Source organism: Hyaena hyaena, unplaced genomic scaffold (genome assembly GCF_003009895.1).
Source record: "Hyaena hyaena isolate Hyena2069 unplaced genomic scaffold, ASM300989v1 scaffold_235, whole genome shotgun sequence".
Classification (NCBI taxonomy): domain Eukaryota; kingdom Metazoa; phylum Chordata; class Mammalia; order Carnivora; family Hyaenidae; genus Hyaena; species Hyaena hyaena.
The window spans coordinates 1,991,892-2,017,783 of NW_024080867.1; the positions used below are offsets into that span (position 1 = coordinate 1,991,892).

At 62.3% G+C, this 25,892-nt stretch overlaps 1 protein-coding gene across 3 annotated transcripts; it reads right to left on the reverse strand.

Annotated features, from left to right (window-relative positions):
• Positions 1 to 770: 770 nt before the first annotated feature.
• Positions 771 to 24,432, reverse strand: ZNF787 (zinc finger protein 787). 3 transcript variants are annotated; one of them, XM_039244131.1, is made up of 4 exons: positions 21,250 to 22,476; positions 20,652 to 20,798; positions 11,322 to 11,409; positions 771 to 2,422 (listed from the first exon to the last, which is right to left on the reverse strand). In XM_039244131.1, exons 3-4 carry the CDS (start codon positions 11,398 to 11,400, stop codon positions 1,350 to 1,352), a joined length of 1,152 nt encoding a protein of 383 aa, XP_039100062.1. In that variant the 5' UTR covers positions 11,401 to 11,409; positions 20,652 to 20,798; positions 21,250 to 22,476; the 3' UTR covers positions 771 to 1,349. The 3 variants fall into 3 exon arrangements, with proteins under 3 accessions (XP_039100062.1, XP_039100061.1, XP_039100063.1); XM_039244130.1 differs by lacking the exons at positions 20,652 to 20,798; positions 21,250 to 22,476 and adding an exon at positions 24,281 to 24,432; XM_039244132.1 differs by lacking the exon at positions 20,652 to 20,798.
• Between the last annotated feature and the right edge of the window lie 1,460 nt (positions 24,433 to 25,892).

A 25,892-nucleotide genomic window follows, 5' to 3' on the forward strand; every position in this document is an offset into this window, starting at 1 on the left:
TAGGGAGCCCCCAAAACAGTCCCCTGACCCCCGCTGGCCCCGACACCTGGAACCGTGCAGGGGACACAACTACCCACCAAAGTCCCTCCCCTTCCTCCTGCCCAGGGACATCTCCAGGGAAATGTGACCTCGTGACTGCTCCCCCCGCCTCCCCCACACTTACTGGGATGTGAGCAGGGGGGAGACGCGTCATTCCACGCCGGGTTCTCCTACGAGCTGGTGCAGGGAGGGGCTTCGGATGCCTGTGGGGGAACCACAGACAGTAGCAGGGCTGCCTCTGACCCTGTCCTCTGCCCCACGGGAGGACCCGCCAGGCCCGGGGAGTCCTCTAAAAGGTCAGCAGCCTGGGGACTCAGGAGGCAGGGCATTGGACTTTGGCTCAGGTCATGATCTCACAGTCTGTGGGTTCGAGCCCCATGTCGGGCTCTGTGCTGACAGCTCAGAGCCTGGAGCCTGTTTCAGAGTTTCCTTCTCTCTCTGCCCCTCCCCTGCTCATGCCCTGTCTCTCAAAAATAAATAAACGTTAAAAAAAAATTTTTTAAAGTAAATAAAAGCAGCAGTCAGCAGGCCCCACTCTGAACCCGCCCCAGATCCTCACAGGCCACCAAGGGCTCCAAGCCCAGTGACCTTCTGTGTGGAAGGCGCACAGCCGCAGTGCAGGTGACCCGCTGAGGTCCCTCTCCGGGCCGCTCAGCCGTCTGCTGCTGTCCCTCCGGGACTGCTGGGTGGGACCCCTCCTCCCTCCCGACTCAAGAACCACGCAGAGCAGGGACAATCAGATAGTGCCATTTATTGCCCCCGCACCCCTCCTTCAGCCGCGTCCAGGCCCGGGAACAGACGGGACCCCAGTCTCCGAGGGGCGCGCTCGGAACGGGCTAGTCCTGCTCCAGCGCTCCGCCACGACCCCAAACCCAGGAAGGGGAGGAGGGACGAGGACCGAGAAAAATAACAGGGCCCGCGGGGAAGAAGAGAAAAAATAATGGAAGGGAAGAGTCGGGGGGCGGTGTGATTAAACGAAAACTCTAAGGGGAAAGGACCCTCTCGCCCTTCCCTCCCCCAGGCTCCCCTGCGCGCGAGGCGCCCGGGGCTCTCCACCCCTCGCGAGCGCCCCAGGCGGCGGGGGAAGGTCAAGAGGGGCCCGGGGCCGGTGTCCAGTTCTCACGCGCGGTCTGTCCCGGGGTCGCCGAGAACCGGAAGGGCGGGCCAGGCCGGGGGCGCCCGTCGCACCGCGGAGCGAGCCCAGCAGGCCGCCGCCGCCCGCCGCGCCCTTCGGCCCTGGTCTCCGGGTCCCGGGCCGCAGTCCCCGCCAAGCCCGAGGGGCCCCGCCCCGCCCCCCCGGGCCCCCGCCCCTACCGGCCCTCCGCTTCGCGGCACTCGCCGCAGCGCCCCCCCGCCGCCTCGCGGTCGCCGTCGCCGTCGCCGTCCCCGCCCGCCCGGTAGTAGCTCTGTCCGCAACGGCTGCAGACGGACGGCGCGCCCACGGCGTGCACCTTCTTGTGTCTCCGCAGCGCCGCGCCCTGCACGAAGCCCTCGCCGCACTCCACGCAGATGTGCGCGGGCTCCTCGGCCCCCGCCGCCCCGAGCCCGTCCCCGTGCTGGGCGCGCTGGTGGGCCAGGAGCCCCGCCCCGTGCCCGAAGCCCTTCCCGCACTCCACGCACACGTAGGGCTTGGGCGCCGGGGCGCGCCGCGGGCGGGGCCCCGGCGCCTTGGCGCCCGCGCTCGCCATGGCCGCGGCCGCCGCGGCCCCCTCGCCGGGCGCGCCCACCACGATGATGCCCTCGCCGTCGCCCACCGGGATGGCGATCTCGCCGTCCGCCGCCGCCGCCTCCTCGGGCGCCTTGGCCCGGCGCACGCTGGCCGCCAGCACCTTGGCCGCCACGCCGGGCCCCGACAGCTCCGGGTGCAGCCGCAGGTGGCGCGCCAGGCTCTTGGGCTGGCTGAAGCCGCGGCCGCAGCGCGGGCACACGAAGGGCTTGAGGCCGCTGTGCGAGCGCCGGTGCTTGGCCAGGCTCTTGCTCTGCGTGAAGCTGCGGCCGCAGTCGGGGCAGGCGTAGGGCTTCTCGCCCGTGTGGATGCGCTGGTGCTGCATGAGGTTGGAGCTCCAGCTGAAGCGCTTGCCGCACTCGGAGCAGGCGTAGGGCTTCTCGCCCGTGTGGATGCGCCGGTGCTGCACCAGGTGCGAACTCTGCGAGAAGGTCTTGCCGCAGTCGGCGCAGGCGTTGGGCCGCTCGCCCGTGTGCGTGCGCTGGTGCCGCGTCAGCTTGGACCAGTGGCTAAAGCTCTTGCCGCACTCGTTGCAGATATAGGGGGCCGGGGGCCGCGGCCGGGGTGGGGGGCCGGCGGGGGGCGCTGACTGGGGCGGGGACAGCTTGGTGGGGGGCCAGCTGGGGACGTCATCGTCATCCATGATGAGGATGTCCACTAGAAGGCAAAGGGGAGGAAAGTCAGGGAAGCCACGGCTGGGGGGGAGGAGGGCAAGGGAGTCTGTCCAGGAGCCAGAGCCCAGAGTTTCCACCCAGCCTGGCCTCGGGACACCCTGTGACCCGGGAGGTCAGCTGGGCCAGGTCAGCGAGAAGCCCTCAGTCTCTCAGTCTCCATCGTTCACTCCCTGACATTTTACTGAACATTCACGTGGTCATTACCCATCCCAGCTGCCTCCCCCACACCCAGGACCATGCCTGGGACACAGCAGAAATGTCTGGAAATAAGCAGTATCCACATAAAGGAACATGGGTGGAGGTCCAGGAAATGATCCTGTAAGCCCCAAGCACCAGCTGGGCAGGGAGGTCCCAGGGCGAGGGTGCTCGGATGGGACCAGAAGCCAAGGCAGGCCCGGAGGAGATGTCACACCTGGGCTCCAGGAAGGCTGTCCCGGGGTGGGGGTGGGGGGGGAGACCGGAAGGAGGGACCCGCCCGGTCAGTGGGCTCACAGGGATCACAGGCTGGCACGGAGTCCCGCTGAGTGCAACCCCACACACCAGAGCCTCTGTTACAGAGTCCTCACACTGGCCCCTGTCTGCCGTGTGCAGACAGACAATAAAGGAGTGTGGGGCCCTGGGCCTGGCGTCTGCGACCTGAGGACACGGCCATGCCCCGGCTGCGGGCCCCGAGCCATCTCCCAGGGAAGGAGAGCTGCGGCCTGCCCCGCAACTGGCTCGGTTCAGAGACAGGCGGTGTGCACCTGCGACCGGGGCTCTTGCTCTCCGCAGCCAGCAGGCCGGGAGCATGGCGCTCACACACGGAGCCGTGAGGACACTGGTAAACACGCAAAGAAGCCAGAGGATGCACGGAGGCTGCGCCAGTCAGTCCTGTAAGGAGGGCACTATGGAATAGGGTCTTCACAGCACACAACCCGAGGCACCACGAAGCTCCATCAAAACCTGGAAGAGGCAGAGCCACCCCGCGCCCCTGCACCACACAGCACCCCACGCTGAGGCAGCATTCCCCCAAGAGGCCCAACAGTGGCATCAGAATCGGCAGGAACTTGGAAAGGCTCTTGCTCAGCTGCCCCCGGCCAGCCGAATCAGGAGCTCCAGGGCAGAGGGCGCAGCACTGCGGGGACCCTGGCTCTCAACACCCATGCCCCTGGCAGGGAGCCTGGCATCTGGCCTGCACCAGGTGTGGAATCATCTGGAGCAAAAAAGTCCCGGTGGGAAGTCGGGAGGGGGTGGGGCTGGAGCCGGTGCTGGTGTTCACGTCACTCAGGAAAAGGAAGCACGTGTGGCGGAGATGCAGAGAGGAAAACAAAACAGACGTGGGAGGCGATGTGGCCTGGGCACCAGCCTCACTACCCCACTCACCACTACTGCCCACACCCCCTTAAGGACAACAGACGTGTTTGGGGCGCCTGGTGGCTCAGTCGGTTAAGCAGTCGACTCTCGATTTCGGCTCAGGGCATGATCACATGGCTCGTGAGATCGAGCCCGATGTCTGGCTCTGTGCTGGCAGTGGGGAACCTGCTTGGGATTCTCTCTCCCTCTCTCCGCCCCTCCCCTGCTCGTGCGTCCACAGGTGTGCCCTCTCTCTTTCAAAATAAATAAATAAACAAAAAAAAATACATTTTGTTTTTGAAGTTGTGGAGAACATTTAACAGTACACCGTGTTCAGTACACTCTTCAGCTAGGAAGGGTGTTTACACACCCACCACGTGCACTCTGGGTACAATCGAAGCTTGTGAAACACCAGTCCCCAGGTCAGGGGCTCCTCCTCACCCCAAGAGCAGTAAGCGGCCGCATGCATGGGGGCCAGAGGCCTGGGCGCCTGGTCCAGGATGGGACAGAGATCCGGAAGGGTGTGCCGAGGCCTCCAGCCGACCAGGCGGCTGGGTTTTGTGGTATGACTCAGGCTGTTTGACTTTTCTGCTTGTGTCCAGCTGACCACATGCACCACTGCTTTTTCAAGCAGGTGTTAAAGAAATTATTAAGAGGAGGAGAGTTTTTGTTACTCTGGTAGGCGGGCTCTTTTCCAACCTGAGGGTACCTGGCCCTCCGAGGACCTTTGGATGCTGGTGTCTGTTTTCTTTCCAAGCAACCGCTGGCTCCGGGCTCAGGGGTAGTAGTGGAGGGCCAGCGTGGGGGTCAGGCAGGAAGTCAGCAGCTGCCACCTGGCTCGCCTTCCTCACTAGGGGCTTTTCCCTTTGAAAGGATTCAAGAAGACACCGCTGGAAAGAGAGAAGCACAAAGTGCTCACTCCACAAAAATAGCAGAAATAGCTGCCCTTCAGGGGAGGGGAGGGGAGAAGGGAGAGGAGGAGAGAAAGGGGAGGGGAGGGGTCTCCTGGCACCTGACCCACAGCGAACACTGTCTCAACTTCCCACTAAAGGGAGGGGCCAGCTCAGGGCCTCGAGCGGACCCTCTGGGGCTGAAGCCGGTGGTTTAATTCAACGTTAGCCGTGCTGTCGTAAGACAGATGACCGCGAACTCCGAGAGCCCCAAAGTGGGATGTGGAGCTGAACACAGAAATACAGACAGACGAGTGCCCAGGCCGAGACACGGGGCCTGGCGGCCCACAGGGATGGCCCTCCCGCCATCGCGCCCCGCACGGCACCGTGGCTGCTGGCCACGTGCATCCCCGCAGGCTGCAGCGCGGCCTGGCCCACTACGTTTTAATTCGGAGCGTCTGAAAGTCTCTTGATCCCGATTCCCCGCGTCCCGCTGTTCCTCACAGCCTTGCTGTTGAAGAGTCCGGGCTGCGGGCTGCATGTGGCTCAGCAGGTGACCCCGTCCCCACCCCTGCTGCCTGAAGACAAGACCCTGCTCCTGCCTCAGGGGCACACGGGTCTGTTCGCACCGTCGGCGGCCGCTATGCAGTGGGCAGCCACAGGCACGTGGCGCTCAGAGCGACTGATTCACGGAACGTGCAGGACAGAGCTGTCCAGGGCACCGGCGGGTCGCACGGTAACCACAGGCGGCTGCGGCAGGCCCGTGCCCACTTCCCCTATGGGTGCGGTTTTCAAGGTAATGAACGGGTCCCTACCACCTCCCGAGGACGCCCCAGAGTCTCCCTTTTCTCAACTCCGGGGTGTAAAGGTACAAGGTGGGTCTCAACCCACTGTCACCACTGCGGCTTGCGGAGCTCCCAGTGTCCCATCCGCAGCGTGTCGAGGGGGCTCCACACCCTCCGGACGGGGCCCGGGTCTTCTGGCAGCTTCCCCGGTCCCAGCCTGAGAGGCTCCAGGCTCATCCACCTGTCCCACCCAGACGTGCAGCCCGCGGTTTCTCCAGGAGGCCCTGGGAAAACCCCTCCAGACCAAAACCAGGAAAGGATCACTGTCTGTCTTCCTTACAGTAAAACTCCTCTGAGTTCTCAGACACTTTCCAGACAAATCCAGGCCTACAGATTTTTCTACAGTCTTTTCTCTGGGACACCCGCGACTCCCATCTTCAAAAGGGAGGAGGATCTGAACGCCCCTGAGTTACTCATTTGCTGACCCCACAGTAGCTTCGAGATAACAGGCAGCAGGTGGCTGCCTCAGTGCGGGCCAGAGGCCCGGGCGCCCGGCCCAGAATCAGAGGCAGATCCCACCATTGCCAATTATTCCTGGAAACACAAACGAAGAACTCCCGCCACGGCCGCGTGTGCGGTCCTGACCTGCCCCACCTCCCGGGACCGCACGTTTGTCCTCGCCGGGGTCTGTCTGAGCTCACCTGCTGAGGCTCCACGGAAGGGCCCACCACCCGGTGGACTGAGTCCCTATGGCACCTCCAACTTGTGAGTCAGTCTTAAGGAGACCCTGGGCTCCCGCTCCCTCCCCGGGAACCCTACGGGCGGCTCCACGGCTCCACTTTCTCCGGCACACTGCCAGCGCCCACCCCTGCTCTGCCCACAGGCCCCAGTGTGCCGCTTTCCGTAGCACCCAGTGACCAGGGCAGAACGAGGCCTGCTCGCCTGACATGGCATTCTCAGGTCTGTGATCTGCTCTTTCAATGCCTAATGTTTACGTTCCAGGAAGGTCCCCTATTTACTCCCTCTTTGCTTTGGGTTTTTGCCTCAAAGTGTTGGGATTTTGACTAGCTTCAAGTTTTTTTACTCTGTTTTAATCTTTCTTCGTTTCTTTTTTATTTAAAACAACTTTTTTAAAAACATTTATTTATTTTTGAGAGAGAGACTGCGAGTGGGGGAGGGTCAGAGAAGGAGACACAGAATCCGAAGCAGCTCCAGGCTCTGAGCTCAGCACAGAGCCCGCCGTGGGGCTGGAACCCAAGAACCGTGCGATCGTGACCTGAGCGGAAGTCGGACGCTGAGCCACCCAGGGGCCCTCTGTCTGACTTTAAGATGTCCCTGTCACCGGTTAGCACACAAAAGTGCCAAATCACACTAACTTCTGCTCCTGAAATTACTATGACGCTGTCATGTTCACTAAGTTGGATTTAATACAAGTTAAAAAAAATTTAATAATAAAAAAGATACAATGTCCCTCCTTTTTACCTCCAATTTTTCTTGAGGAATGTGTTGTTTTTATTGCACCCTGACTCTTTCAGGTACCACTGTGAAACTGGCTCGTACTGCAAACTCTCGGATCTGGACCCTTGCTTCTGCGTGTTATGATTTCGCTCTCTGGCCCTGTATCTGCCCATGTTCCCTTTCATTCCAAACCTTTCTGGGGCAGGGGCGGGGTTCCGGGTGGGGTTCTGGCTTCTGCTGTCCTCGCATCACGACTGAGTCTGCGACACGCTCTCCCACGGTTCCTGGCTCTGCAGTCACCCCTGTTTTTATCTGTGGTCAAGGACAGGGGTCCCACTCAGTTTTGGGTCCCCTCTTGGAAGGCTTTGCCCCGTGTGGGTCCTGGTCGGCACGAGAGCCCGTGTGCGCCCCTGGCGGCTGCAGCCCCTCAGACTTTCCTGCAGCCCCGAGCTCCCGCTCCCAGGCTGGACAGAACACCTCCAGTCTCAGGTGCTGGCCTCGGTGGGACCCCCTCCCCAAGGCTTCCGGTGAACCACTGAGGGCTATCTGGGGCTCTTCCTCATTTCCTTCCCTCCAGCACGATGCTACCACCACACAGGCCTGGGGCCAATGGTGTGTCCCCATCCAACTGTATTCCGGGGCTCATGGGGCGCCTTCACACGAAGGTATGTGCCACCAGTGTGGCCCAGGTCATGTGGGTTTTATGTGGGGGTCTGGGGAGAGCTCAGGGCTGCTACCAAGCTGGGCTCAGGCGTGGCATTTGAGGGGAGCTCTCTAGAAGGACTCCAGAGCACACGGACACGTGAGAGCCAGAGAGAGCCAGAGCGGCCCAGAGCGGTCACAACCCGGCCCCTGCAGGGGACTTCCGGGATACCAGCTGACTTCTTTCACGTTGGGAGTGCACCCTCCTCAGAATCATGAGGTCTTTTTTATTTACATGCCCATTTTCCCAGATTGCTTCTCTTTCTGAACACTCTGTAGCTAAAGACCGAAACAGGCCTGGACAGCTTTCCCACCCGCCACTGCCAGACCCCATGTGTCTGCGGGCTCCACCGGGCTGGCCAGGTTGGGTCCATCAGGAGCCCTGGCCCGGGTACTCCTGGGAACCATCCAATTGCCTGGAGGCGGCTGAGGGACCCCCCCCCACCCCAGCCCCTGGCCCAGCACTGTGAAGGTGTCCCAACCCCCAGGGCGCCCGGCGGCTGAAGGAACCGGGACACTGGGACGTGCCTCTACAGCACCAGCCTCTGCTAACAACGGCACCAGCTACGTCTGCACACGATTCCCAAAAACCCAAATACAAGGGAAAAGACATTCCTGCGGTTTCACAAATGGCTGGGGCGAGTCCACCCCAGGGCAAGGAAGTGTGACCCCTGGCTCTTCTCTCTCGTGAGCACGGAGCTGCCTGAGAAGCACTGCCCGGTGACCGGCCGCCTGCCCTGGGAGCAGCAGGCTTTAAACTGGATCACGGCCCAGCAGCAGGGGTCAGCCCCGGGTGGAGGACAGCAGCGTCCCGACTGAAATAGGGCAGGAGGAGAAGCAAACAGCATGGGGGCCGCCAGCACTGAGGACTGATCCGAGACCTGTCCTTCAATCTGTGTAAACACCCCCCCACACACACACACGTGGGTGGGGGCAGGCCTGCAGGCATGTGAGGGCCGCCGGGGACACACAGCTGGAGCGTCCTGCAGACACACGGGCTGGAGCCCATGAGGCCCCCTCTGGCCCTGAGGCCCCACCACCCAATCGTGGTCTGAAAGAGCCTCGGGCCCACGACCGCCTCCGGGGAAGGACAAGGCTCCCCTATCCCCACAGCAGCCCCACAGCTTCCAAATCACCCCTGAGCCCCAGAAGGCCCTTCCCCTGGGGTGACACTGCTGAGAGCAGCCCCGTCTTCCTCGCCAGAAAACCCCAGCACAGGGCTGAGCTGGGGTAAGCCAGGCACAGTGACCCTTGAAGCCACCTCCTACGTCACGCGCCCCCGATTCGGCTAACCAGACCCAAACGGGGTCGAAGGGGAGAGGCCGGGCGACCTGCTCTGTGCCTGCCCTGCCCCTCTGGTCCTTCACCTTGGGCAGGTGCCCACCTCAGGGGCATGGGGGCGGCCGGGGCAGCACACAGAAGGCCCAGGGCCAGGACGTGGGTGGCTCGTGGAGAAACGGCTGAGCTCAGCAGCCCGGGAAGCACCTGCCTGCGGCCTCGTCCCAGACCACACGCCCTTCCTGTCCCAGCCGCCAGCACGGCTCCCTATCATCCCGCCCTCCCGCCTTGGCTGTGTCTGGAGGCCCCTCCAGGCACGGGGGACCCCGGCCGACCCAGGCAGGTGGGCGGAGCAGGGCGCGGAGGTCACGGCAGATCATGTCAAGAAGCTGATGCTGGCGGCTGTGGACAAGCGTGGACTCGGGACGGCGTGGAAGTCAGTCGGGGGGACCTGGGGACACTCCAGGGTGTGGTCCCAGCCTCCACTCCCAGGGACGCTGCGGCAGCACCTCCACCTTCCTCTTCTGGCTCTGGGACAGGACAACGGGCCCACCCCACCCGCCTTCTCCCAGCTCCAGCTCGCTCTCGGGGGTGAGAAGACACCACCCCTCTCACCCACCACTCACCAGGCCCCGCTCCTCTCCACTCCACACTCTCCACGGAGCACCCCCCACATGGCCTCCCACCGAGGGCCCACCATCCCTGTCCCCCAGCCCCAGAGCCACCCCAGCGTCAGCCGGGCCTCAGGGCAAGCAACCAGCCTGCCGGGGGCCTGGAGTGTCACAAGGTGGGGATGCGCAGTGGGGGATGGGGAGTGCAGGCTCAGGACAGCCGGCTGGACAAGGGGATGGGAGAGCCCACCTGTACGCGTGCAAGGTTTTATAAAGACAATGAATTAACGGATGACTTATAATATTAAAACTTACTTACTTGAAGGCAGATGCATGTTCTGGAGAAAACGGGGTATTTGGACAGGAATTGGGTGTTTTGTTAGGTGAGGTCAGCATTGTGTCACTGTTGCTTTGTCTGTGCTCTTAAAGGGCCTGCCCTTCTGGGAACTTACAGGTGTAATGCTACAGCAGCTAGAATTTTCTACAAGCTGCTCCAGCAGGACAAGAGGGCACAAGTGGGACAAAAGAGTGACGAGGGGCTCTGATCGCTGGAGCCTAGGAGAAATCAAGTCACTACACCACAGATGTTTGAAATTTCCACAATAAAACAGGCTTTCCAGTTAAGTTTAAGAGGGCCAGCAGACTGGGGCCCCTGGTGACTGCAGGCCGAGCGATCTCGGCTCAGGTCATGATCTCTCAGTTCATGAATTCAAGCCCCGTGCCAGGCTCCATTGGGTCAGCGTGGAGCCTGCCTGGGCCCTCTCTCTCTCTCTCTCTGCCCCTCCCTCCCTCTCACTCACTCTCTCTCAAAATAAACTAAAAAAAAAAGGGGTGGGGGGCTGGAAGGGCAAAAACGTAGGTCAGGGGAAGGAGGGGGCCGGCCCGGGGGTGGGGGACACCGGGGAAGGACAGGCACAGGTCCTCGCCACAGGGGCAGCTGGATCAGAGGAGGCACGGAGGCCCCGTGACCTGGCTTCCTGCTCTGTAACCAAGGCCACCCCGGCGGCCAGCAGGAAGCTCTCCTCTCCTGCGGAGGATCTTGGAATAAAGGGGCAGGAGGAGGCCCTCGGCAGGACGATGACATCTGTCCCGTGTGTGGCCGGCCCCGCACCACCCCTGCCCCGGCCACCACGGCATGCTGGCACAGGGGTGGCAACTCAGCGCCTGCTCTACAAACAAAGCTTTATCAGCACACGGTCTCACGCACTCACTTCCGTGCGGTCTGGCTGCTCCCCCGCTGCACGGACACAGGGTCTGCAAAACCAAACGTATCTCCCCTCTGGCTCTTTCCGTAAAAGCCATTTGCTGACCCCTCACCGGCACAGCCCGGGCCCAAACCACCTCACCGGGCGCACGAGAAGAACGTCCGTGCTTCATTTCCCGGGTGCGCAGTCTCGGCAAGCAAACCCTGGGCCCCACGTGCTCAAAAAAGAGTTTTCTTGAACCCAAATAATGGTTTATTAAATGAAACATGGTACCGGTGCTTAAAAGTGAAAGATCCCCATAGAAACCCAGACACCCAGCCTTCCCCGAGAAGCCGCACAACACCCCCTCTGCAGGCCCGTCAGCTCCATGTCACAGTGCCCCCAGCCCCGTCACGCCCGCCCCTAGTCTACGGTCCCTTGCTTGGGAGAAGTGCAGGCCACCTAGAAACAGGGCAGCGTGGCCGGGCTGCTGGGGGCGGGGTGGCCGGGCCTAGGGGGCAGGAGGAGGGACGGAGAACAGCGGCCCCAGGGGCTCCCAGAGCCAAGGGAGGGGAGGTGGAGGGAGCCAGGGTCCAGGAAGGGGATGGGCCGGCCAAGAAGAACGGCCCAAGGCCGCCTCACCTGGGTTCTCATGACTGGCCATCTGCTGGTCCTCGGAGTCCAGCGGCCCCGGAGACCAGGCCTCTTCCCGCAGCTCCATGGTGGGTCCCTGTCAGGAGAGAGGAGACGGAAAGCAGAGTTTACAGGACGCCAGGTGCCACATCGGCCCCGATCCATGCTCCAGCGTGGCCCCGGCAGACAGAGGGCGCACGGCAGCAGGTGACTGAGGGACCCTGCACGGGGACCGGCCCAAGGCCAGGCACAAGCTGGGGGGAGCAGCCGCCCAGCCAGGCTCGGGTCCCAGCTCCGCAGGGTGAGACGCCACCTCCCGCCACCTCCCACCTTGGCCTCCATCGCCGCCCGGCACCTAATCACCGCCTTGGACGTGTCAGGAGGCCCACAGCGAGGAAGCCCTCCATCCAAGACCCCCCGCCAATCACCGGGCCTGCACCCAACATAACAGTGAAGCAGGCTGACTCGGACACACAAGTCACCCACGGGGTCACCTTCTGCGATTGCAAACGTGCATGAACCAAGACAGAGTCCACATCGGGTCCTGGGGGAAAGTAGCTGAACCCCCCGGGGTACCTGCACTCAGAGGGGCGGCCAGACAGCCCCCCCCGCCTCTTCCTGCCCCCTAGGGCCTCCTTGCTGCACTGAGCAAAGGAGCTGGGCAGGGGTCTGCCCTGTGCCCTGGACTGGGTGGGCAGGTGGGAGACCCAGTCAGGCACCCGGCCGCCCGGACTGGCTCCCTGGTGTGGCCTCGCTTGGCGGCAGGAAGCCTGCAGTGTGCAGGACGTGCGGCCCAGACACCATCGGCTGGGTCCTCAAGGGGCTCCTCTTCTGCTGTGGGGCCCTTGGGTCCCAAACAAAGAGGAGCTGCTGCCTTAGGGTGAGTGCACGCAGCTCTGAGAAAACCGCCATGGGGTCCTGCAGCCCCCACCCCACACGGGACCTCGCAGGTCAGCGCCTGCAGACAGCGTCTGGGAACGGCAGCCATCCGCACCCCAGCACCGCACACCTCATCGCGACGTGCACGACCCACTGGTCTCCAGACCCCCACCCACAGGGCGCTTGTCTCTACTGACGTCTGAGAGGAACCCAGACAGTCTGCCCGCCCTGCCAACAGACACGCAGACACATCGCCCCAGCCTGTTCTACGTGGTGCAGACACCATCAACGCCCTGAGTAGGCAACACGGTCACCCCATCATCAGATGCGGAAACTGAGGCAGGAGTGGCAGCAATCTGAAGGCAAACAGCACACACATGCAGAGAACTGCAAACACGCAGGCCCGGGCCGGGTCCTCAAGACCAGGGCAGCCCAGCCCTGCCCGGAGGGGCTTGCAAAGTGGCATGCGACAGACACGCCCACTCGCGGAGCAGCCTCAGACTCCCGTGAGCCTTCCGCCCAGCAGCTCCGGCTCCACATCACCCTGCACGGACACGCTCTGAACGACCAGCAACCCCCTGTCACAGTGGAGGTCACCAGGGAGCAGGGACAGGACACCCACAGTGTGGCCACAGAGCCCTTGGTCCCGACTCCTCTGCCTTCCCGACACCCAAGCAATCGTCACAAGGAACCTCTAAGAACACAGGACATAATCAAAGACCAAGACACGCCTGGGGGAGGAGAGGAGGGGAGGGGGGACGGGATACCGAGGAAGGGGATGGAAAGCAGCTGCCTCGGAGGCGCTGGGGGAAGGCAGTGAGGAGCCCCAGGTCGGAGCCCCCAGCCCAGGCCCAGGCCTTCTCAGGACCACTGTGCCCCCAACCCCGAAAGGGAGCCACCACAGGGTCGGGCCAGGTCAACAGACAGTGCCCCGTGCAGGCTCTCGCCCCCACGCTTGGTCACAGTGCCCACTGTGGCCCGGAGGCACCTGCCTGACTGATCACAGGCTCCCCTGCCACACAGACACTTATCGGACTAACGAGAAGACACGGCGGAAAAGCAGCCATTCTGCAGGGGTGGCATGTGCCCGGGGGCACAATCCCTTCCTCCCCACCTGTGCCTGCCACCCCCACCCCACAGGCAAAGGGTGGTGAACAGGCCACAGCCCAGGCTTCGTGGGAGGTCCCTGCCAGTGACAGACAAGCAGATGAGTGAGATGTGAAAACACACACGGGGGGCAGGGAGGGACGGGCAGTGGCAGCGAGGGGCCAGAGGAGGATCTCCCAGGAGGAGGGGCCGCAGGAGAAGCGTGGCGCGGAAGGGAAGGGACGCTGGTGGCTGGTGTCAGGGACGGCAAGTGCAAAGGCCCCGAGGCTGGAGATGCAGGGCTGGGAGGATGCTCTTGCAGGACCTGGAAGGCCAGATGGAGGATTAAGGAGTTCTCTGAAACGGCGATCCCCGTCAGATGGACACCATGACACTGGGGCTCACAGATGTAGGGGCGCCACGTCCCAGAGGTGCCCTGCAGCAACAGCAAGGAGCACGGATGGAGGGCAGCCAGGATGCAATCGGCACGCACAACGCCACAGGGCCTCCCAGGATCCGGGAGGGTGTGGAGACAAGGGAGGCCCCAGCAGTCTTCCGACCTGTCTGCCTGTGCCATCTCCTCCCCATCTGCCCCACTGAGACCCACAAGGTGCCCAGCACCCCCAACCCCGCCAGGTGCTGACGGGGGACGAGAACAGGTGCGTGACACGCGGTCTGAACGGGCGTGAAGAGACCAAAGGGCCCAAGGACAAACAGCCTGCAATCCTGTCCCCCTGCCCGCCCACCGCTCCGACCCCGCAGGGAGGACAGACTGCCCCCCGGAGGCAAGCCCCAGCCGGGAGCGTGGCCCTACACGCCGCTCAGGTGAAACCAGGCTGACACACGGACGGGCCGCTGGGCTGTGGCCGCAACAGGCACCCGTAGCCCCTGGCCAGGTCACCCCTTCTCCAGAAACGAGCTGGAGGGGAAAACCCAAACCTTGGAAAATGCTTCTTGCAGGGAAACAGAAGTTCATCACAGCCAGGCTCAAAGCAGGGGAAACACTGGAAAGAAGCCATCAGCATCGCGTGGGAGAGCTTAAAAAAATCCCACAGCAGGGCGCCTGGGCAGCTCAGCCGGTTACACATCCGACTTCGGCTCAGGTCATGACCTCACGGTTGGTGGTTCGAGCCCTGTGTCGGGCTCTGTACTGACCGCTCAGAGCCTGGAGCTGCTTCAGATTCTGTGTCTCCCTCTCTCTGATCCTCCCATGTTCAAATTCTGTCTCTCTCAAAAATAAACACTTAAAAAGGTTTTTTTTTAATGTTTTATTTATTTCTGAGAGAGAGGGGCAGCATTAGCAGGGGAGGGTCACAGAGAAAGGGAGACACAGAATCCGAAACAGGCTCCAGGCTCTGAACTGTCAGCACAGAGCCCAACACGGGGCTCAGACTCACAAACCATGAGATCGTGACCTGAGTCGAAGTCAGACGCTTAGCCGACTGAGCCACCCAGGTGCCCCCCCCCCAAAAAAATTTTTTTACAAATCCCACAGATGTCACAGCTTCACAAACAATAGTCGTGACACCCGCTGCGGAGAGCAGACAAGCAATTTTAACTTTTTTCTTTTTGTTTATCTTCATTTTCTCAACATTTTTTTTTAATGTTAACAGGTAATTATTTCTGTAACCAGGAAAAGACTAAAAGCGGACTCCTTCCTGGGACAGCTGTCATGCATGCTGATGGGACCCTTGCTGGGTGGTGAAGGGGCAAAGAGGATGCAGCCGGGTGGCCCCCGGGTCACACAGGGTAACAGCGAAGCCACAGGCCCTGGCGCTGGGCCAACAGGCGTGCAGGCCGGGTGGCCGCTGCAGACCAGGCTGGCAGCTCCTCACATGGTAAACAGGCTCACTTGTGACCCGCGACTCTGCTCCCAGGCGTCCACCCACGAGACACAAAGCACGAGTCCCCACGCGGTCTCGCCCACGAGAGCTCAGGCAGTGCCCTGCACAGCACACACCCCAGAGGAAGACGGCGGCCACACCGGGCGCGGACAGCAGGCTGCATCTATGCACATCGTCCAGGACAGAGAGGACTGGCTGCCAGGGGCCTGGGGGCGGAGAGGGACCACTAATGGGCTTTTTATGGGCTGAGAATATTCTGGAATGAGACCATGGTGACGGCTGCACCACGTTCTGTGAACAGATTAGGAACCACTAAATTGCACGTTAGGAGATGTTAAGTTATACCTCAATTAAAAAGAAAAGAGACTCAAAGCCCTTGGGCAGCTAGGTCGGTGGAGTGTCCGACTGACTGGCTCAGGTCGTGACCTCACAGTTCGTGAGTCCCAGCCCCACGTCGGGCTCCTCGCCGGCGGTGCGGAGCCTGCCTAGGGTACCCCTCTCTCTGCCCTTCATGATCTCTGCCCTTCATGATCTCTGCCCTTCATGATCTCTGCCCTTCATGATCTCTAGGGCCCTCTCTCTCAAAAACAAATCAAATTTAAAAAATAAGACAGACTTCAAAAAACATAAGGGCCCCCTGATAACAAGGGCACAAACCCTGAAAACACAAACACTAACAAAAAAAGGAGCGGCTCCCTACTCGCTGAATGAAACATTCCCCCACTCACGAACCACTTAATAAAGCCAAGTTTGTCCTCAAGAAGAGTGAGGTAAGCCACAAGAAGGGGCAGTAAGCGCCCCCGGGCCGTGGGCCTGCGGAGGCGGCTGCAGGCCAGCCCGCTCCCTCCTCCAGACGCTGGAGCTCCGAAAGCTGTGCTTCCCCTGAATTAACGCGCCAGTCGCCGACAGCAGGGACTTCCCAGCCCTGGCCTCCCCCAGGGCCTCCCCACAGGCCAGCTTCCGGCAGCGAGAAGGCCTAGGCTTCACTCTGTCCCCTTCCTGCCTGTCGTCGTCCTCCCCCGCCAAGGGAACCCTCAGGCTCTGGGGCGCACGAGCCAGGAGGTGGGGGGTGGGGGGGAGGGGCGCGGCCCAGCGAGGTTCCCAAGCGCCCAGCGGGCGGTCCCTCAGACCTGGTGCCCGGTGCCCACATGGAGGCGGTGAGGGAGCCAGCTGGGGGACACACGGGGGGCTCCATGCGAAGGGAGAGAGGGCGGGGCTCCCTCAGGGCCACCTCCCCCCACAAAGGCCACCTTGCTTCCTGGAAGGAGATGAAACCCACACGGCAAAGTGCCCTCCATGGACCAGGAGAAAGGGCATCCTTCTCTCAGAGCCCAGGGAAGGAGGTGTGTATAATCGGACCCCCTAACGTACCCTTCTCTCCTCCAGTCCCCCCGGGGCTGCGGCCACCGCCCCAAGGCACCTCGGCCTCCAAACTTCTCCGGGTCTTCGCTTCGCTTGCTTGGACTTCCGTGTTTGTGGAAACACAATCCGTGTGCTTTTTCCCCCATTAGTGTGTTTTAGTCACAGCGGGAAACCCGAAGGGAGCCGAGGAAGCTCTTCCCTCCCCAACAGACCGCTGGCAAAGGCCTCTCTTTGTGGGACAGACTGGACCAGGTCACGGTCCGCTGCTGCTGCTAACAAAAGGTTTCACCTGGGTGTTTAACCGGCACCCTTTAAACCCTGTCTAAGCAGCGACACCATGTCGTCGATCTTGCTCCTTGGCCTGTAGAGCCCAAAATATTTACCTTCTGGCATGTTGCGGAAAATGTTTGCCAACCCTGATGTAAGGGAACAAGGGCTGCCCAGACTCCCAGGCAGGGTCTGGAGGTGCTCTGCCTCCCGCGGGAAGGAGAGGGGGCCGGGGGCGCGTGCCCGAGGGGCCTCGCAGGGGTGCCGGTCAGGAGGCCCTGAGCTGGGCACCGCCCCGAAACCCCAGCAGTCTTCTCTGCATGTGTGTTTGCACATCGAGTGTGATGGGGCAGGGGGTGCGCACCGGGCCATGAAGTCGGGCCACCCTGTGCCCGAGAAACCTGGGCCGAGAGGGTGCGCGCTGCACTCCGGGGGGCATCTCCGTGTGGAGGGCGCACAACAGGAAGTACAAATGAAATCACCCTGCCTGGGCAAGAGACCCCGGAAGAAAAGAAAAAGCTTTTTTCCTGCTTTTTTGCTCAGGGGCTCATCTCTTCACTTTGCAAAGTCCCAAAAATTATGGAGCCCGCCCTGGGGGCAGATGACGCATTAGAGGCAAGGAGGCCAGAGCGCATACAGGTCACACAGGCCCTGGCCAGGCGCTCGGCGTTAATCCAAACACGGCAGAAAACCACGTTTTCACAGACAACTTTATAGAGGCCTTGGAAGGACAAAAGTACATCTTCTGGGGCGCCTGGGGGCTCCGTCGGCCAAGCGCCCAACTCTTGGTTCAGCTCAGGTCATGATTTCACAGTTGGTGGGTACGAGCCCTGAGCTGGGCTCTCTGCTGGCAGCACAGAGCCTGCTTGGGATTCTTTCTCTCTCCCTCTCTCTCTCTCTCCCTTCTCTGTGCCATTCCCCCAGCTTGCACGTGCTGGCTCACTCTCAAAAGAAAAAGAAAAAAAAAAAAGGAAGAAAAAAAAAAGATGCACCATCTTGTTCTGACTTTTGAGGGGTCAGGAGGCCTCCCAGAGCTGCCGGTCAGAGGCCAGCCGGGCACAGGGCACACTCCCGGGTTGCAACACCTCCTGGGGGATTTATTTATTTATTTTTTTAATATTTTTTATTTATTTCTAGGAGAGAGAGAGAGAGAGAGAGAGCGTGAGCAGGGGAGGGTCAGAGAGAGAGGGAGAGTCACACAGACTGAAACGCTCCAGGCTCTGAGCTCGCAGTCAGCACAGAGCCCGACGCGGGGCTCGAACCCACGAACCGTGAGATCATGACCTAAGCGAAAGTCGGACGCTTAACCGACTAAGCCACCCAGGCGCCCCTACCTCCCGGGGGATTTAAGCAAACCATCGGGCTGGGGCCACGGCCCACAGTGCTGCACTTGGCCTGGAAGCTGGGTCCTCCCGGCCACAGCCCTGCACTGTGATCCTCCCCAGGACAACCAGCAGGCACCCCAGGGCCAGGAGACGTCAGCTGAGCACAGGAGGCAGGGAGGAGCTGGGGGTCCTCGTGAGAGTTAGGGTGTTCACTACACCAGGCCCTTCCTCTCCCATTCACTCAATCACTCATTCATTCACCCACTCATTCACTCCCTCATACACTCACTCACTCATTTGTTCACTCATTTATTTGCCTATTCACCCACTCATTCATTCACTCACTCACCCACTCATTCACTCAAGGAGCTGCTGAGGCCTCCAATCAGACTCTGGTGGCCTGTGGCCCGTGGGTCCCACACCCAGGATCTCAGAGTTGTGGGGGAAGGGCTGCAGCCCCTGACCCACCTCCTTCTTGCTGAGGAGGATGGCAGACTCTGCACTGTGACACCTTTGGAGGCCCCGCCTCCCCTCCCCGTGCTCCCAGTGCCCCCAATTTCTCCCCACAGCCTGTGGCTTCGCCCAGCTCTGACCTCCACTCCTGAAGATGAAGAACGAACGGGCCTCCCCCAGCCCACTGGAGCTGGGCCCTTGAGCGATCCAATTAGCACGGGGGCAGACAGGGCCCGCTGCTATGAAGTTCAGACAAATTATTGTTATTATTGTTGTTATGAGATCCCGCCCACCAGCTCTGGATGCCAGCCCACCAATTAGCCCCTCTCTTTCTTCTACTGCCAATCTCACCGCCTCCCCTCCCCTGGGCCGGCAGCTCCAAACCACCCCTTCTGAACCCGCACCCTGCCTGGGCCCTTCGTTCCAGGACACCCCCCTGCCTCCCACCCCCACTTCCCGGCCCTCCCCTCTCCTCCCTCAAAGCTGAGCTGCGACTTTCCCCGTGCTGCCCGGACCTCCACCCCTTCTCCAACCACTCCCCCCAGCCTCTGGGTCACCAAATCCGGGGGCTATTTCACACCTCCCCTTCCAGAGCGCCTGGTCCAGCCACCTCGGACATGGCTGTCCGCCCTCACCCTGCCTCCCAGTCCCACTCCCCCCCAGCAGCCCTTCCAAGTCTGCTCCGCACACCACAGACCAATTTGGCTAAGTCACCCAACTCAAACAGCCCGACGAGTCGGGCCAGATCAGCGGAGACGTTCCGTAGAGCGCCGAGGGCAGCGTGCGGGACCCTCGGCCCCCCTGCGTCACAACGAGGCCCCACGGTGTCAGAGCGCACGGGAAGGAAGCAGGACGAGAGCTGGCGACAGGCACACAGCGGGACCCGCGCTGCGGCTGGGCAGGCAGGCGGCAGCCGCGCTGCAGACACCAGCGGCCAGCAGGGCGAGGCCCGGAGCCCCGGCCGGAACCGCGGCAGCGGGGAGCACGGTCCGCACGAGCGCGCCGCGCACCGCAGTCACGGGGGCGCAGGCCACGCGGGCCAACAACCGACACAACCCAGCCGCCGTCGACAGATGAACACACAGACTAGGGTCCGGCCACGCGACAGAACGCCAGCCTGTCACGTGCGCCTCACCGAAGAGCCAGAGGCCGTCAGGCTGCGTGAGGAGGCCACGCACGAGGCGGGCCCGCTCACGTGAGACACCCGGGACGGCGAACGCAGAGACAGGACGCGGGTTGGGGACTCCAGGGGACGGGACGGGGGGGGGCCTCTTTCTGAGATGACGCAACACGTTCTGGGGCACAGGGCGCACCTACCTGAGCACACGGGGCACCGCCCAACCGTGCACGGTGGGGGGGGGGGGGGCGCGCGTCCGACAGGACTCCGGCCACCGCCCCGCCGCCACTACCCCGAGGCATGCGCCCACCTCGCCCCACCGGCCCCTCACGCCCCCCACCCCCCACCCCCGCCTGCGGCCTGGCCTCCGCCTGCCCGCCCTGCCCCTTCTCAGCTTTCCAGGGTGCACTCATGTGTCACCGCCCGGGCCCGGGCCCGGATCACCTGGCCGGGCACCAGCACCTGAACCGTGTCCTGCGGACTGCGTGGTGCTCACGTCCCTGACTCCGCGCGGGCCGCTCAGACCCCAGACCCCTCTCGGGCCAGGGGGCGGTGCAGGCAAACTCCTCCGCTCTCACCAGCTCCTACCCACTTCCCTTTTCTGTGAGTGGCTTCACCCCTCACTCTGGGCCTGAAAACCCACGAGTTCCCTCCTCTGCCCCCACCTGGACCACCTCGGGCCCCCACAGCGGGGCCTGCCAGGCTCTCCCCTGAGGTCTGAACACCGAGGCAAAGTCTGCGGCACCATGGGAAAGAGAAGCCCTTTTCCGTGGGGACAGGGAGCTGTCAACATCTCCCATTGCCTCCACCACGACTGGTCTGCCCAGATTCTCTGCCTTACCTGCGTGGGCCGAGTCACGCAGAACGGAACCCGCGCCCCATCCGGGTTCTCCAGGGCGCTCAGAAAGAGCTGAGCAAAGCAGTCCCCTTCGCTCCCGCTCCTCTGTCCCCTCCCCCCCACCCCGCCGTCTTCCCCTTTTCCTGGACTGCCTCCCAGGGAGCCTACCTCATGGCTCGGCCGCTTCCGTCCACCTCCTGTCTGGACTGGCCACCACCCTCAGGGGCACCGAGCACCCCGGCCTCCAATCCTTTCGGGCCCTCCCAGGGGCCCCGGCCGGCGGCAAACTCCAGAAGTCCGAGTCACCACTCCCGGCTATGTCCAAGAACAAAGTTTCTGGAATTCCTAGAACCTCCCTGCTCTGTTATGGCGGCAGGCGGGTGGGGGACGTGAGGCCACCTGCCGCCACCCCCATCCTCCCCATCCAGGAATGTCCAGCATTCAGATCTTCAATGAGGTCTGTGAATACTCCTGAGTCTTAAATCTCAGCAAGTAACTAAAAACTGCTTAAACAAACAAAAATATTCTCCAAGGCAGAAAAAAAAAAGATGCAAGTACACCTACAGGCCACCTTTGTGTCACCCGTCAGAAACAGGCCAGTGGGCCAGACCCCCATTCTTTAGCAGGCGTGTTTGCCCACATCCTACCTGCAGACTTGCTGGGGCCTGGCAAAAGTAGCACCTCCCCCAGGAAGGCTTCCCAGACTCCTCCCTTCCCTTAGGTCAACTGTCTTCTTTTCAAGTAATAGTAACAAGATCCCACTCACCAAGCACACTACATCTCAGACCCCAGGCGCAGGGTGCTGTGGGTTCATAATCCTAATCCCCACAACCACCAGCAGAGCAGAGGACAGTGTCTCTGGGCAGGCTGCCAGAGTCAGAATCAGCCCCACCACCCACCAGCCACGTGACCCTGAACAAGGTGCTTCAGCTTGCGGGCCTCCTCACCCTCGTGAGTCCTGCATCAAGATCAAAGCAGACGATGGGAGTAAAGAGCTCAACAAGAAGCCAGACACCCAGTACGTGCCTCGTGACCCCTGACGAGGACTCTTAAAACTGGGGTTCACGCAAGTTCTGTGGCTGACCCATCGTCACAAAGCCATGAAGTCGAGGCGCACAGACTCCTCCAGCCCTGGCTTCCTTAACTTCCCCAGGCAGCCCGGAAGAGCAGCCCAAGGTCCTGGGCCACCCGCCCAGGCTCGGGGTGGCCGGCTGCTCAGTGGTCCTGAGGCGACAGCTCTCTGTGCCACTGCAACAAAGCCGCTATTAGCGTCTGAGTCACACACCTGACACGAAAAGCTGGGTCTCGCATACCCTGAACCGTGACCACACACCTGTGGCAGAGGAAGACCAGAATCCCCACCTCGACGACAGGTACCTAAGAGGCCTTCACAGTACCTTTATCTCCCCAGACCCAACCCTGGCCAAGAGGTGGTGGCACGAAGGCGAAGGGAAAGCCCCGGAATCACGCACAGACTGGTGCTCCCATGTGGCTGTGGGGCCTGGGGCTCGACCCCTCACCGCGACTCCAGGGTAGCCAACCCCCTGAGAGCTCGGAACAGTGAGTACTAGGTGCAGGCCCAGGCCCAGACACCTGCCAAGCACTCAGAAAGCAAGTGCCCGCAAATTCAGTCTGTCTCCACCCAGAGGGCAGGGCCGTGGCTGACCCCCAGCCTTGGGCAGCACCGAGGACAACCGAGGGAGCTCATCATCATCCTCCCTGGAGTCCCGGGGTCCTCGGAGCCTCCCTCCCCATCCTTCAAGACTTGGACACACCACCCTCCCGAGGACATGCCTCCTCTGGGCTTCTACAGTTCCCGGGGGCTGTTCTGGGAAACTCCCCCGGCCCTCTGTCTGCTGCTTCTGTGTGTGTCTCCCCAGCAGGTCTCCAAGCTGCTGTGGGACAGCAACTGCCAGTGCTGCCCGGCTCTGAGTCTGGGCCAGGGGAGCCTCAAGAAAGGGGTGCCAAGGGACCCTCCTCTCTCCCACCCCACAGCAGAGCACTGTGCCCATGGGCCCCGCACATAGCCAGGCTTATCCAGGGAAAGCTGGGCTGTGCTGTCGTCCTAGGGGAAAGGAGGAAGTGGAGCATGAAAGCGGGAAGTGACAGGTCCAAGGTCACCAGAATGGAAGAGACAGGAGGCAAGGCCAGGCCTGGGAATGCCTGGCCCCAGAGCCCTTCCCAGAGTTTACAGTCACCTCTCTGAGGTTTGCTCTCACTTTAATAAAAAACACTAAAAGCTTCCCTACTAAGATCAATACTATTATTAACATTCTACTTCTTCCACGCAGAAACTGAGATGTTACACTCATGTACGCTGTAAAATCACAAAATACGAGATGTGGAGCTGGGCTGTGAAACGCTGGTCTGTCTGACCCCAGCAGAGCTCTTAACTAGCTGGCCACAGTGAGGCTCATGGCCAGGCATGGTGACAAGCCCTGCTCCAGGTCCTCAGGTGGGCTGGGGTGGGGTGGGGATGGGGATGGATCTGGAAGGCTTCCAAGGAAAAAACTAAAACATGAGATAACACAAGCCGGAATCCGATCTGAGCGTCAGCAGGGCAGAGACAGAAGGCCAGAGGACCAGAGGAGACTACAGCAGAGGCGGGCAGGTGAATGACAGCTGCATTTAGCCAAAGAGGCTTACAGCCTTACAGAGGAGATAAGCCAGGATCAACAGCAACTGTGCGCCCCGTCCCCAGAGCAGAGGCCAGCTGGGACTCCCAACTGGATCCCCGGCACTGCCCAGCACGGGGCCTGGCACCAGGAAACCACACACCAAGTCACGTCCTTCCTGAAACCCCCTGGACTGGGCTGTGTAGGGATGCCTTCCCTGGGCTCCCACAGCCCTCCCGACCTCCTGATAAGAGCTCTGGGTAGGGACTCTGCCCTCCTGCTCCAGGACCTTGCTCTTCTCCCTGCCCTGGCGCCCAGCACGGGGTCGGCACTGGGAGGGCCTGTGGGTCACTGCGTGAGGCCGCCATCCCGAGCATGCCTGACCCCACAGGGCCAGAGGCACGTATCTCCAGGACCTGGGGTGTCCCTCCCTTGCGGCCGAGACTGGGTCTCGGGGATAAAGCAGCACAGCTGGCGCCCAGGAGGCCTCGGAGTCGGCCTCGGGCCCGGCCACCGTCCGCCCCTGTCCCGCGGGCCACGCGGTGCCTGACCTTGGCCCAGTCACTTCCCCTGCGGCGCACGCGCTTCCTGCCCGCCGCCCTTGCCGGGGCGAATGAATGAGCCTCCCGCCGGGCGAATGCCCTAATCACCGGTCGGATCAAAGGCCGCACGCAGCCCGCCCGGGGCAGCAGCGGAACCCAGGCTTCTCTGAAAAGGGGAAGGAGGTGGGGGTGGTCAGCCCGGGGACCCAGACGCGCCCCCCGGGCTGCCGTTTCCGGTCAGGCCAGCTCAGCCCGCGCGTCCCCTTCCCCCACCGGGGCCTCAACTTCCCCCGGGAATCACCACCACTTCCGGCCACGACCTGCCGGGGAAGCTGCGGCGGCCCCACCCCCGAGCCCCCAGCCCCCAACACGAGCCCCGGCGCTGCGCAGGCGCGCTCCCTCCCCGGCGCGGCCCCGCGCACGCGCGCCCCCCGCGGCTCCGCCTGGCGCGCCCTCGCCCGCCCGCGTCACCGGCCGCGCGCCCACTCACGCCCCCCCAGCACGCGCACGCGCACTCTCCCGCCCAGTCGCGCTCGCCCGCCCGCCTCCCCGCCCGCCCCCCGCCCGCAGCCCGGCTCCCCGAAGCGCGCGCCCACCCGGCCCTAGGTTCACGCCCCCCGCCCCCGCGCCCTCCCCTCACCTCCTCGGTCCCGGGGCCGCCGCGCCGCACTCCTCCTCTCTCCTCCCTCGCGGATGGTGGCAGCGGCGGCAGCGGCGACTCAGACCCTGGGGTCAGGGGGACGGGCGCCCAGGCCGGAAGTGACCTTCCAGGCCGCTTCCGCCCGCGCTGCTCCCCCTCCCCTTCCCACCCCCCTCCGGCCTCCACCCCGTCCTTGCCGCTCTAGGAAGACGAGCCCGGCGACCCCCTAGCCGCCGCCCCCCCAGCTCTATGGTACGGAGCGGAGGCCCCTGGAAGCCACTTCCGGACACGTCTAGGACACGGGTCCTCCGTCCCCGCTCTATGGCGCCGTGCGCCGAGGGGCTTCGGGCCCCGCCCCCTTCCAGGACAGGAGGCGCGGGCCCGGCCCGTTAGGCGGAGACTTCCGGGTGTCTCGGGAGATGCCCCCCCCCCCCAACCCGGCACCCGGCGCTCGCGCCTGCGCCGTCGGAGCTCCGCGCCAGCCTGGGGCTGAAAGGTGTGGGGGAGAGTGACGGCTAGGGCCGCTCGTGCCACCCCAGGTCCTCCTGTCGTCTCTATCATCGTAACCCGTTCCGTGCCGGGGCTCGAGGCAGTGGCGGCGTCCGCTCGCAGAGGCAGCTCCGAGGCACAGCCCTGACGAGCCCTGCCCGGTGTCCGCGACTGAGCCCACTTAGCGTCCCGGGGCGAATCTCTAGGGTGGCGCTGGCGGCGGGGGAACCTGCTGCCCCCAAGGCAAGACCCACCAGTGCGCTCGCTTAGTGCACCTGCTACCTGCCAAGCCAGGCGGCCAGCCCCGTCATTCCCTGGGTCCCTGCCCTCTGGTGGGAGAGGGCACCGCTGGTCTCAGGTTTCACCTGGAGCCAACCCTGAAGCTGAGAGGGCTCCCTGTCCCCAGGCACTGGCCTCGGTGTCCTCCCTTTTAAGGGGATAATAACACATTATGTGCCTGCGAGGGCTTTGCATACACAGGTTCCGTTAATAACCTATTCCCATTTTGCAGATAACAAGGGGCAGAGAGCTCAAGGCACCTGCTGAAAGTCACACGCGCAGAATGCAGAGCCTGGGCTCCCACCGTGGACTCGCTCCCGCTTTCTCTATTTGACCGTGCCTGAACTGCCTCCCATAATAGACCACTGATCCCAGCAGCTGAGGATTCACCTACTTCCCTCAAGTGAGGCGAGCACTTTAGGAAGCACTCACTGAAGGTCAGCTGTTAATTCAGTGTTCTCATATAAGTAGATGTTTTAAAATTATTGTTTACACCACAGAGTGCTGGCAGGCCAAGTCCCTCTGGTCATTGCCCGTCCCCTCACCCCCCTCGACTTGGCTGGCTCTCGCGTCAGTGGCAGATGACTTACCGTTATTATTTATAAGTGTTTTACTATCATCATCATTGAAACAGTCACCAATAGTAAATAAATAACCATAAATGATGGATTAAAAAAGAGGAACAGTCATGGAACTTGGGAGTCAGAGATGGGGATATACAATTCCCTTGTTGAATAACACCTCTCACAGCCTCAATAATCTGTACAAACTTGCTTAATTTAGGACCTGAGTCATAGCAAGGTCTCCGTGAAAATGCTAGTGATTAGCCTGACTTATTAGCGTT

Bases quoted from the DNA above. Each gene is read 5' to 3' on its own strand.
- ZNF787 (XM_039244130.1), bottom strand. From the start codon at position 11,400: ATGGAGCTGCGGGAAGAGGCCTGGTCTCCGGGGCCGCTGGACTCCGAG. The intron at 2,423-11,321 runs GTGAGGCGGCCT...TTTGCCTTCTAG, and splicing joins GGCCAGTCATGAGAACCCAG to TGGACATCCTCATCATGGAT.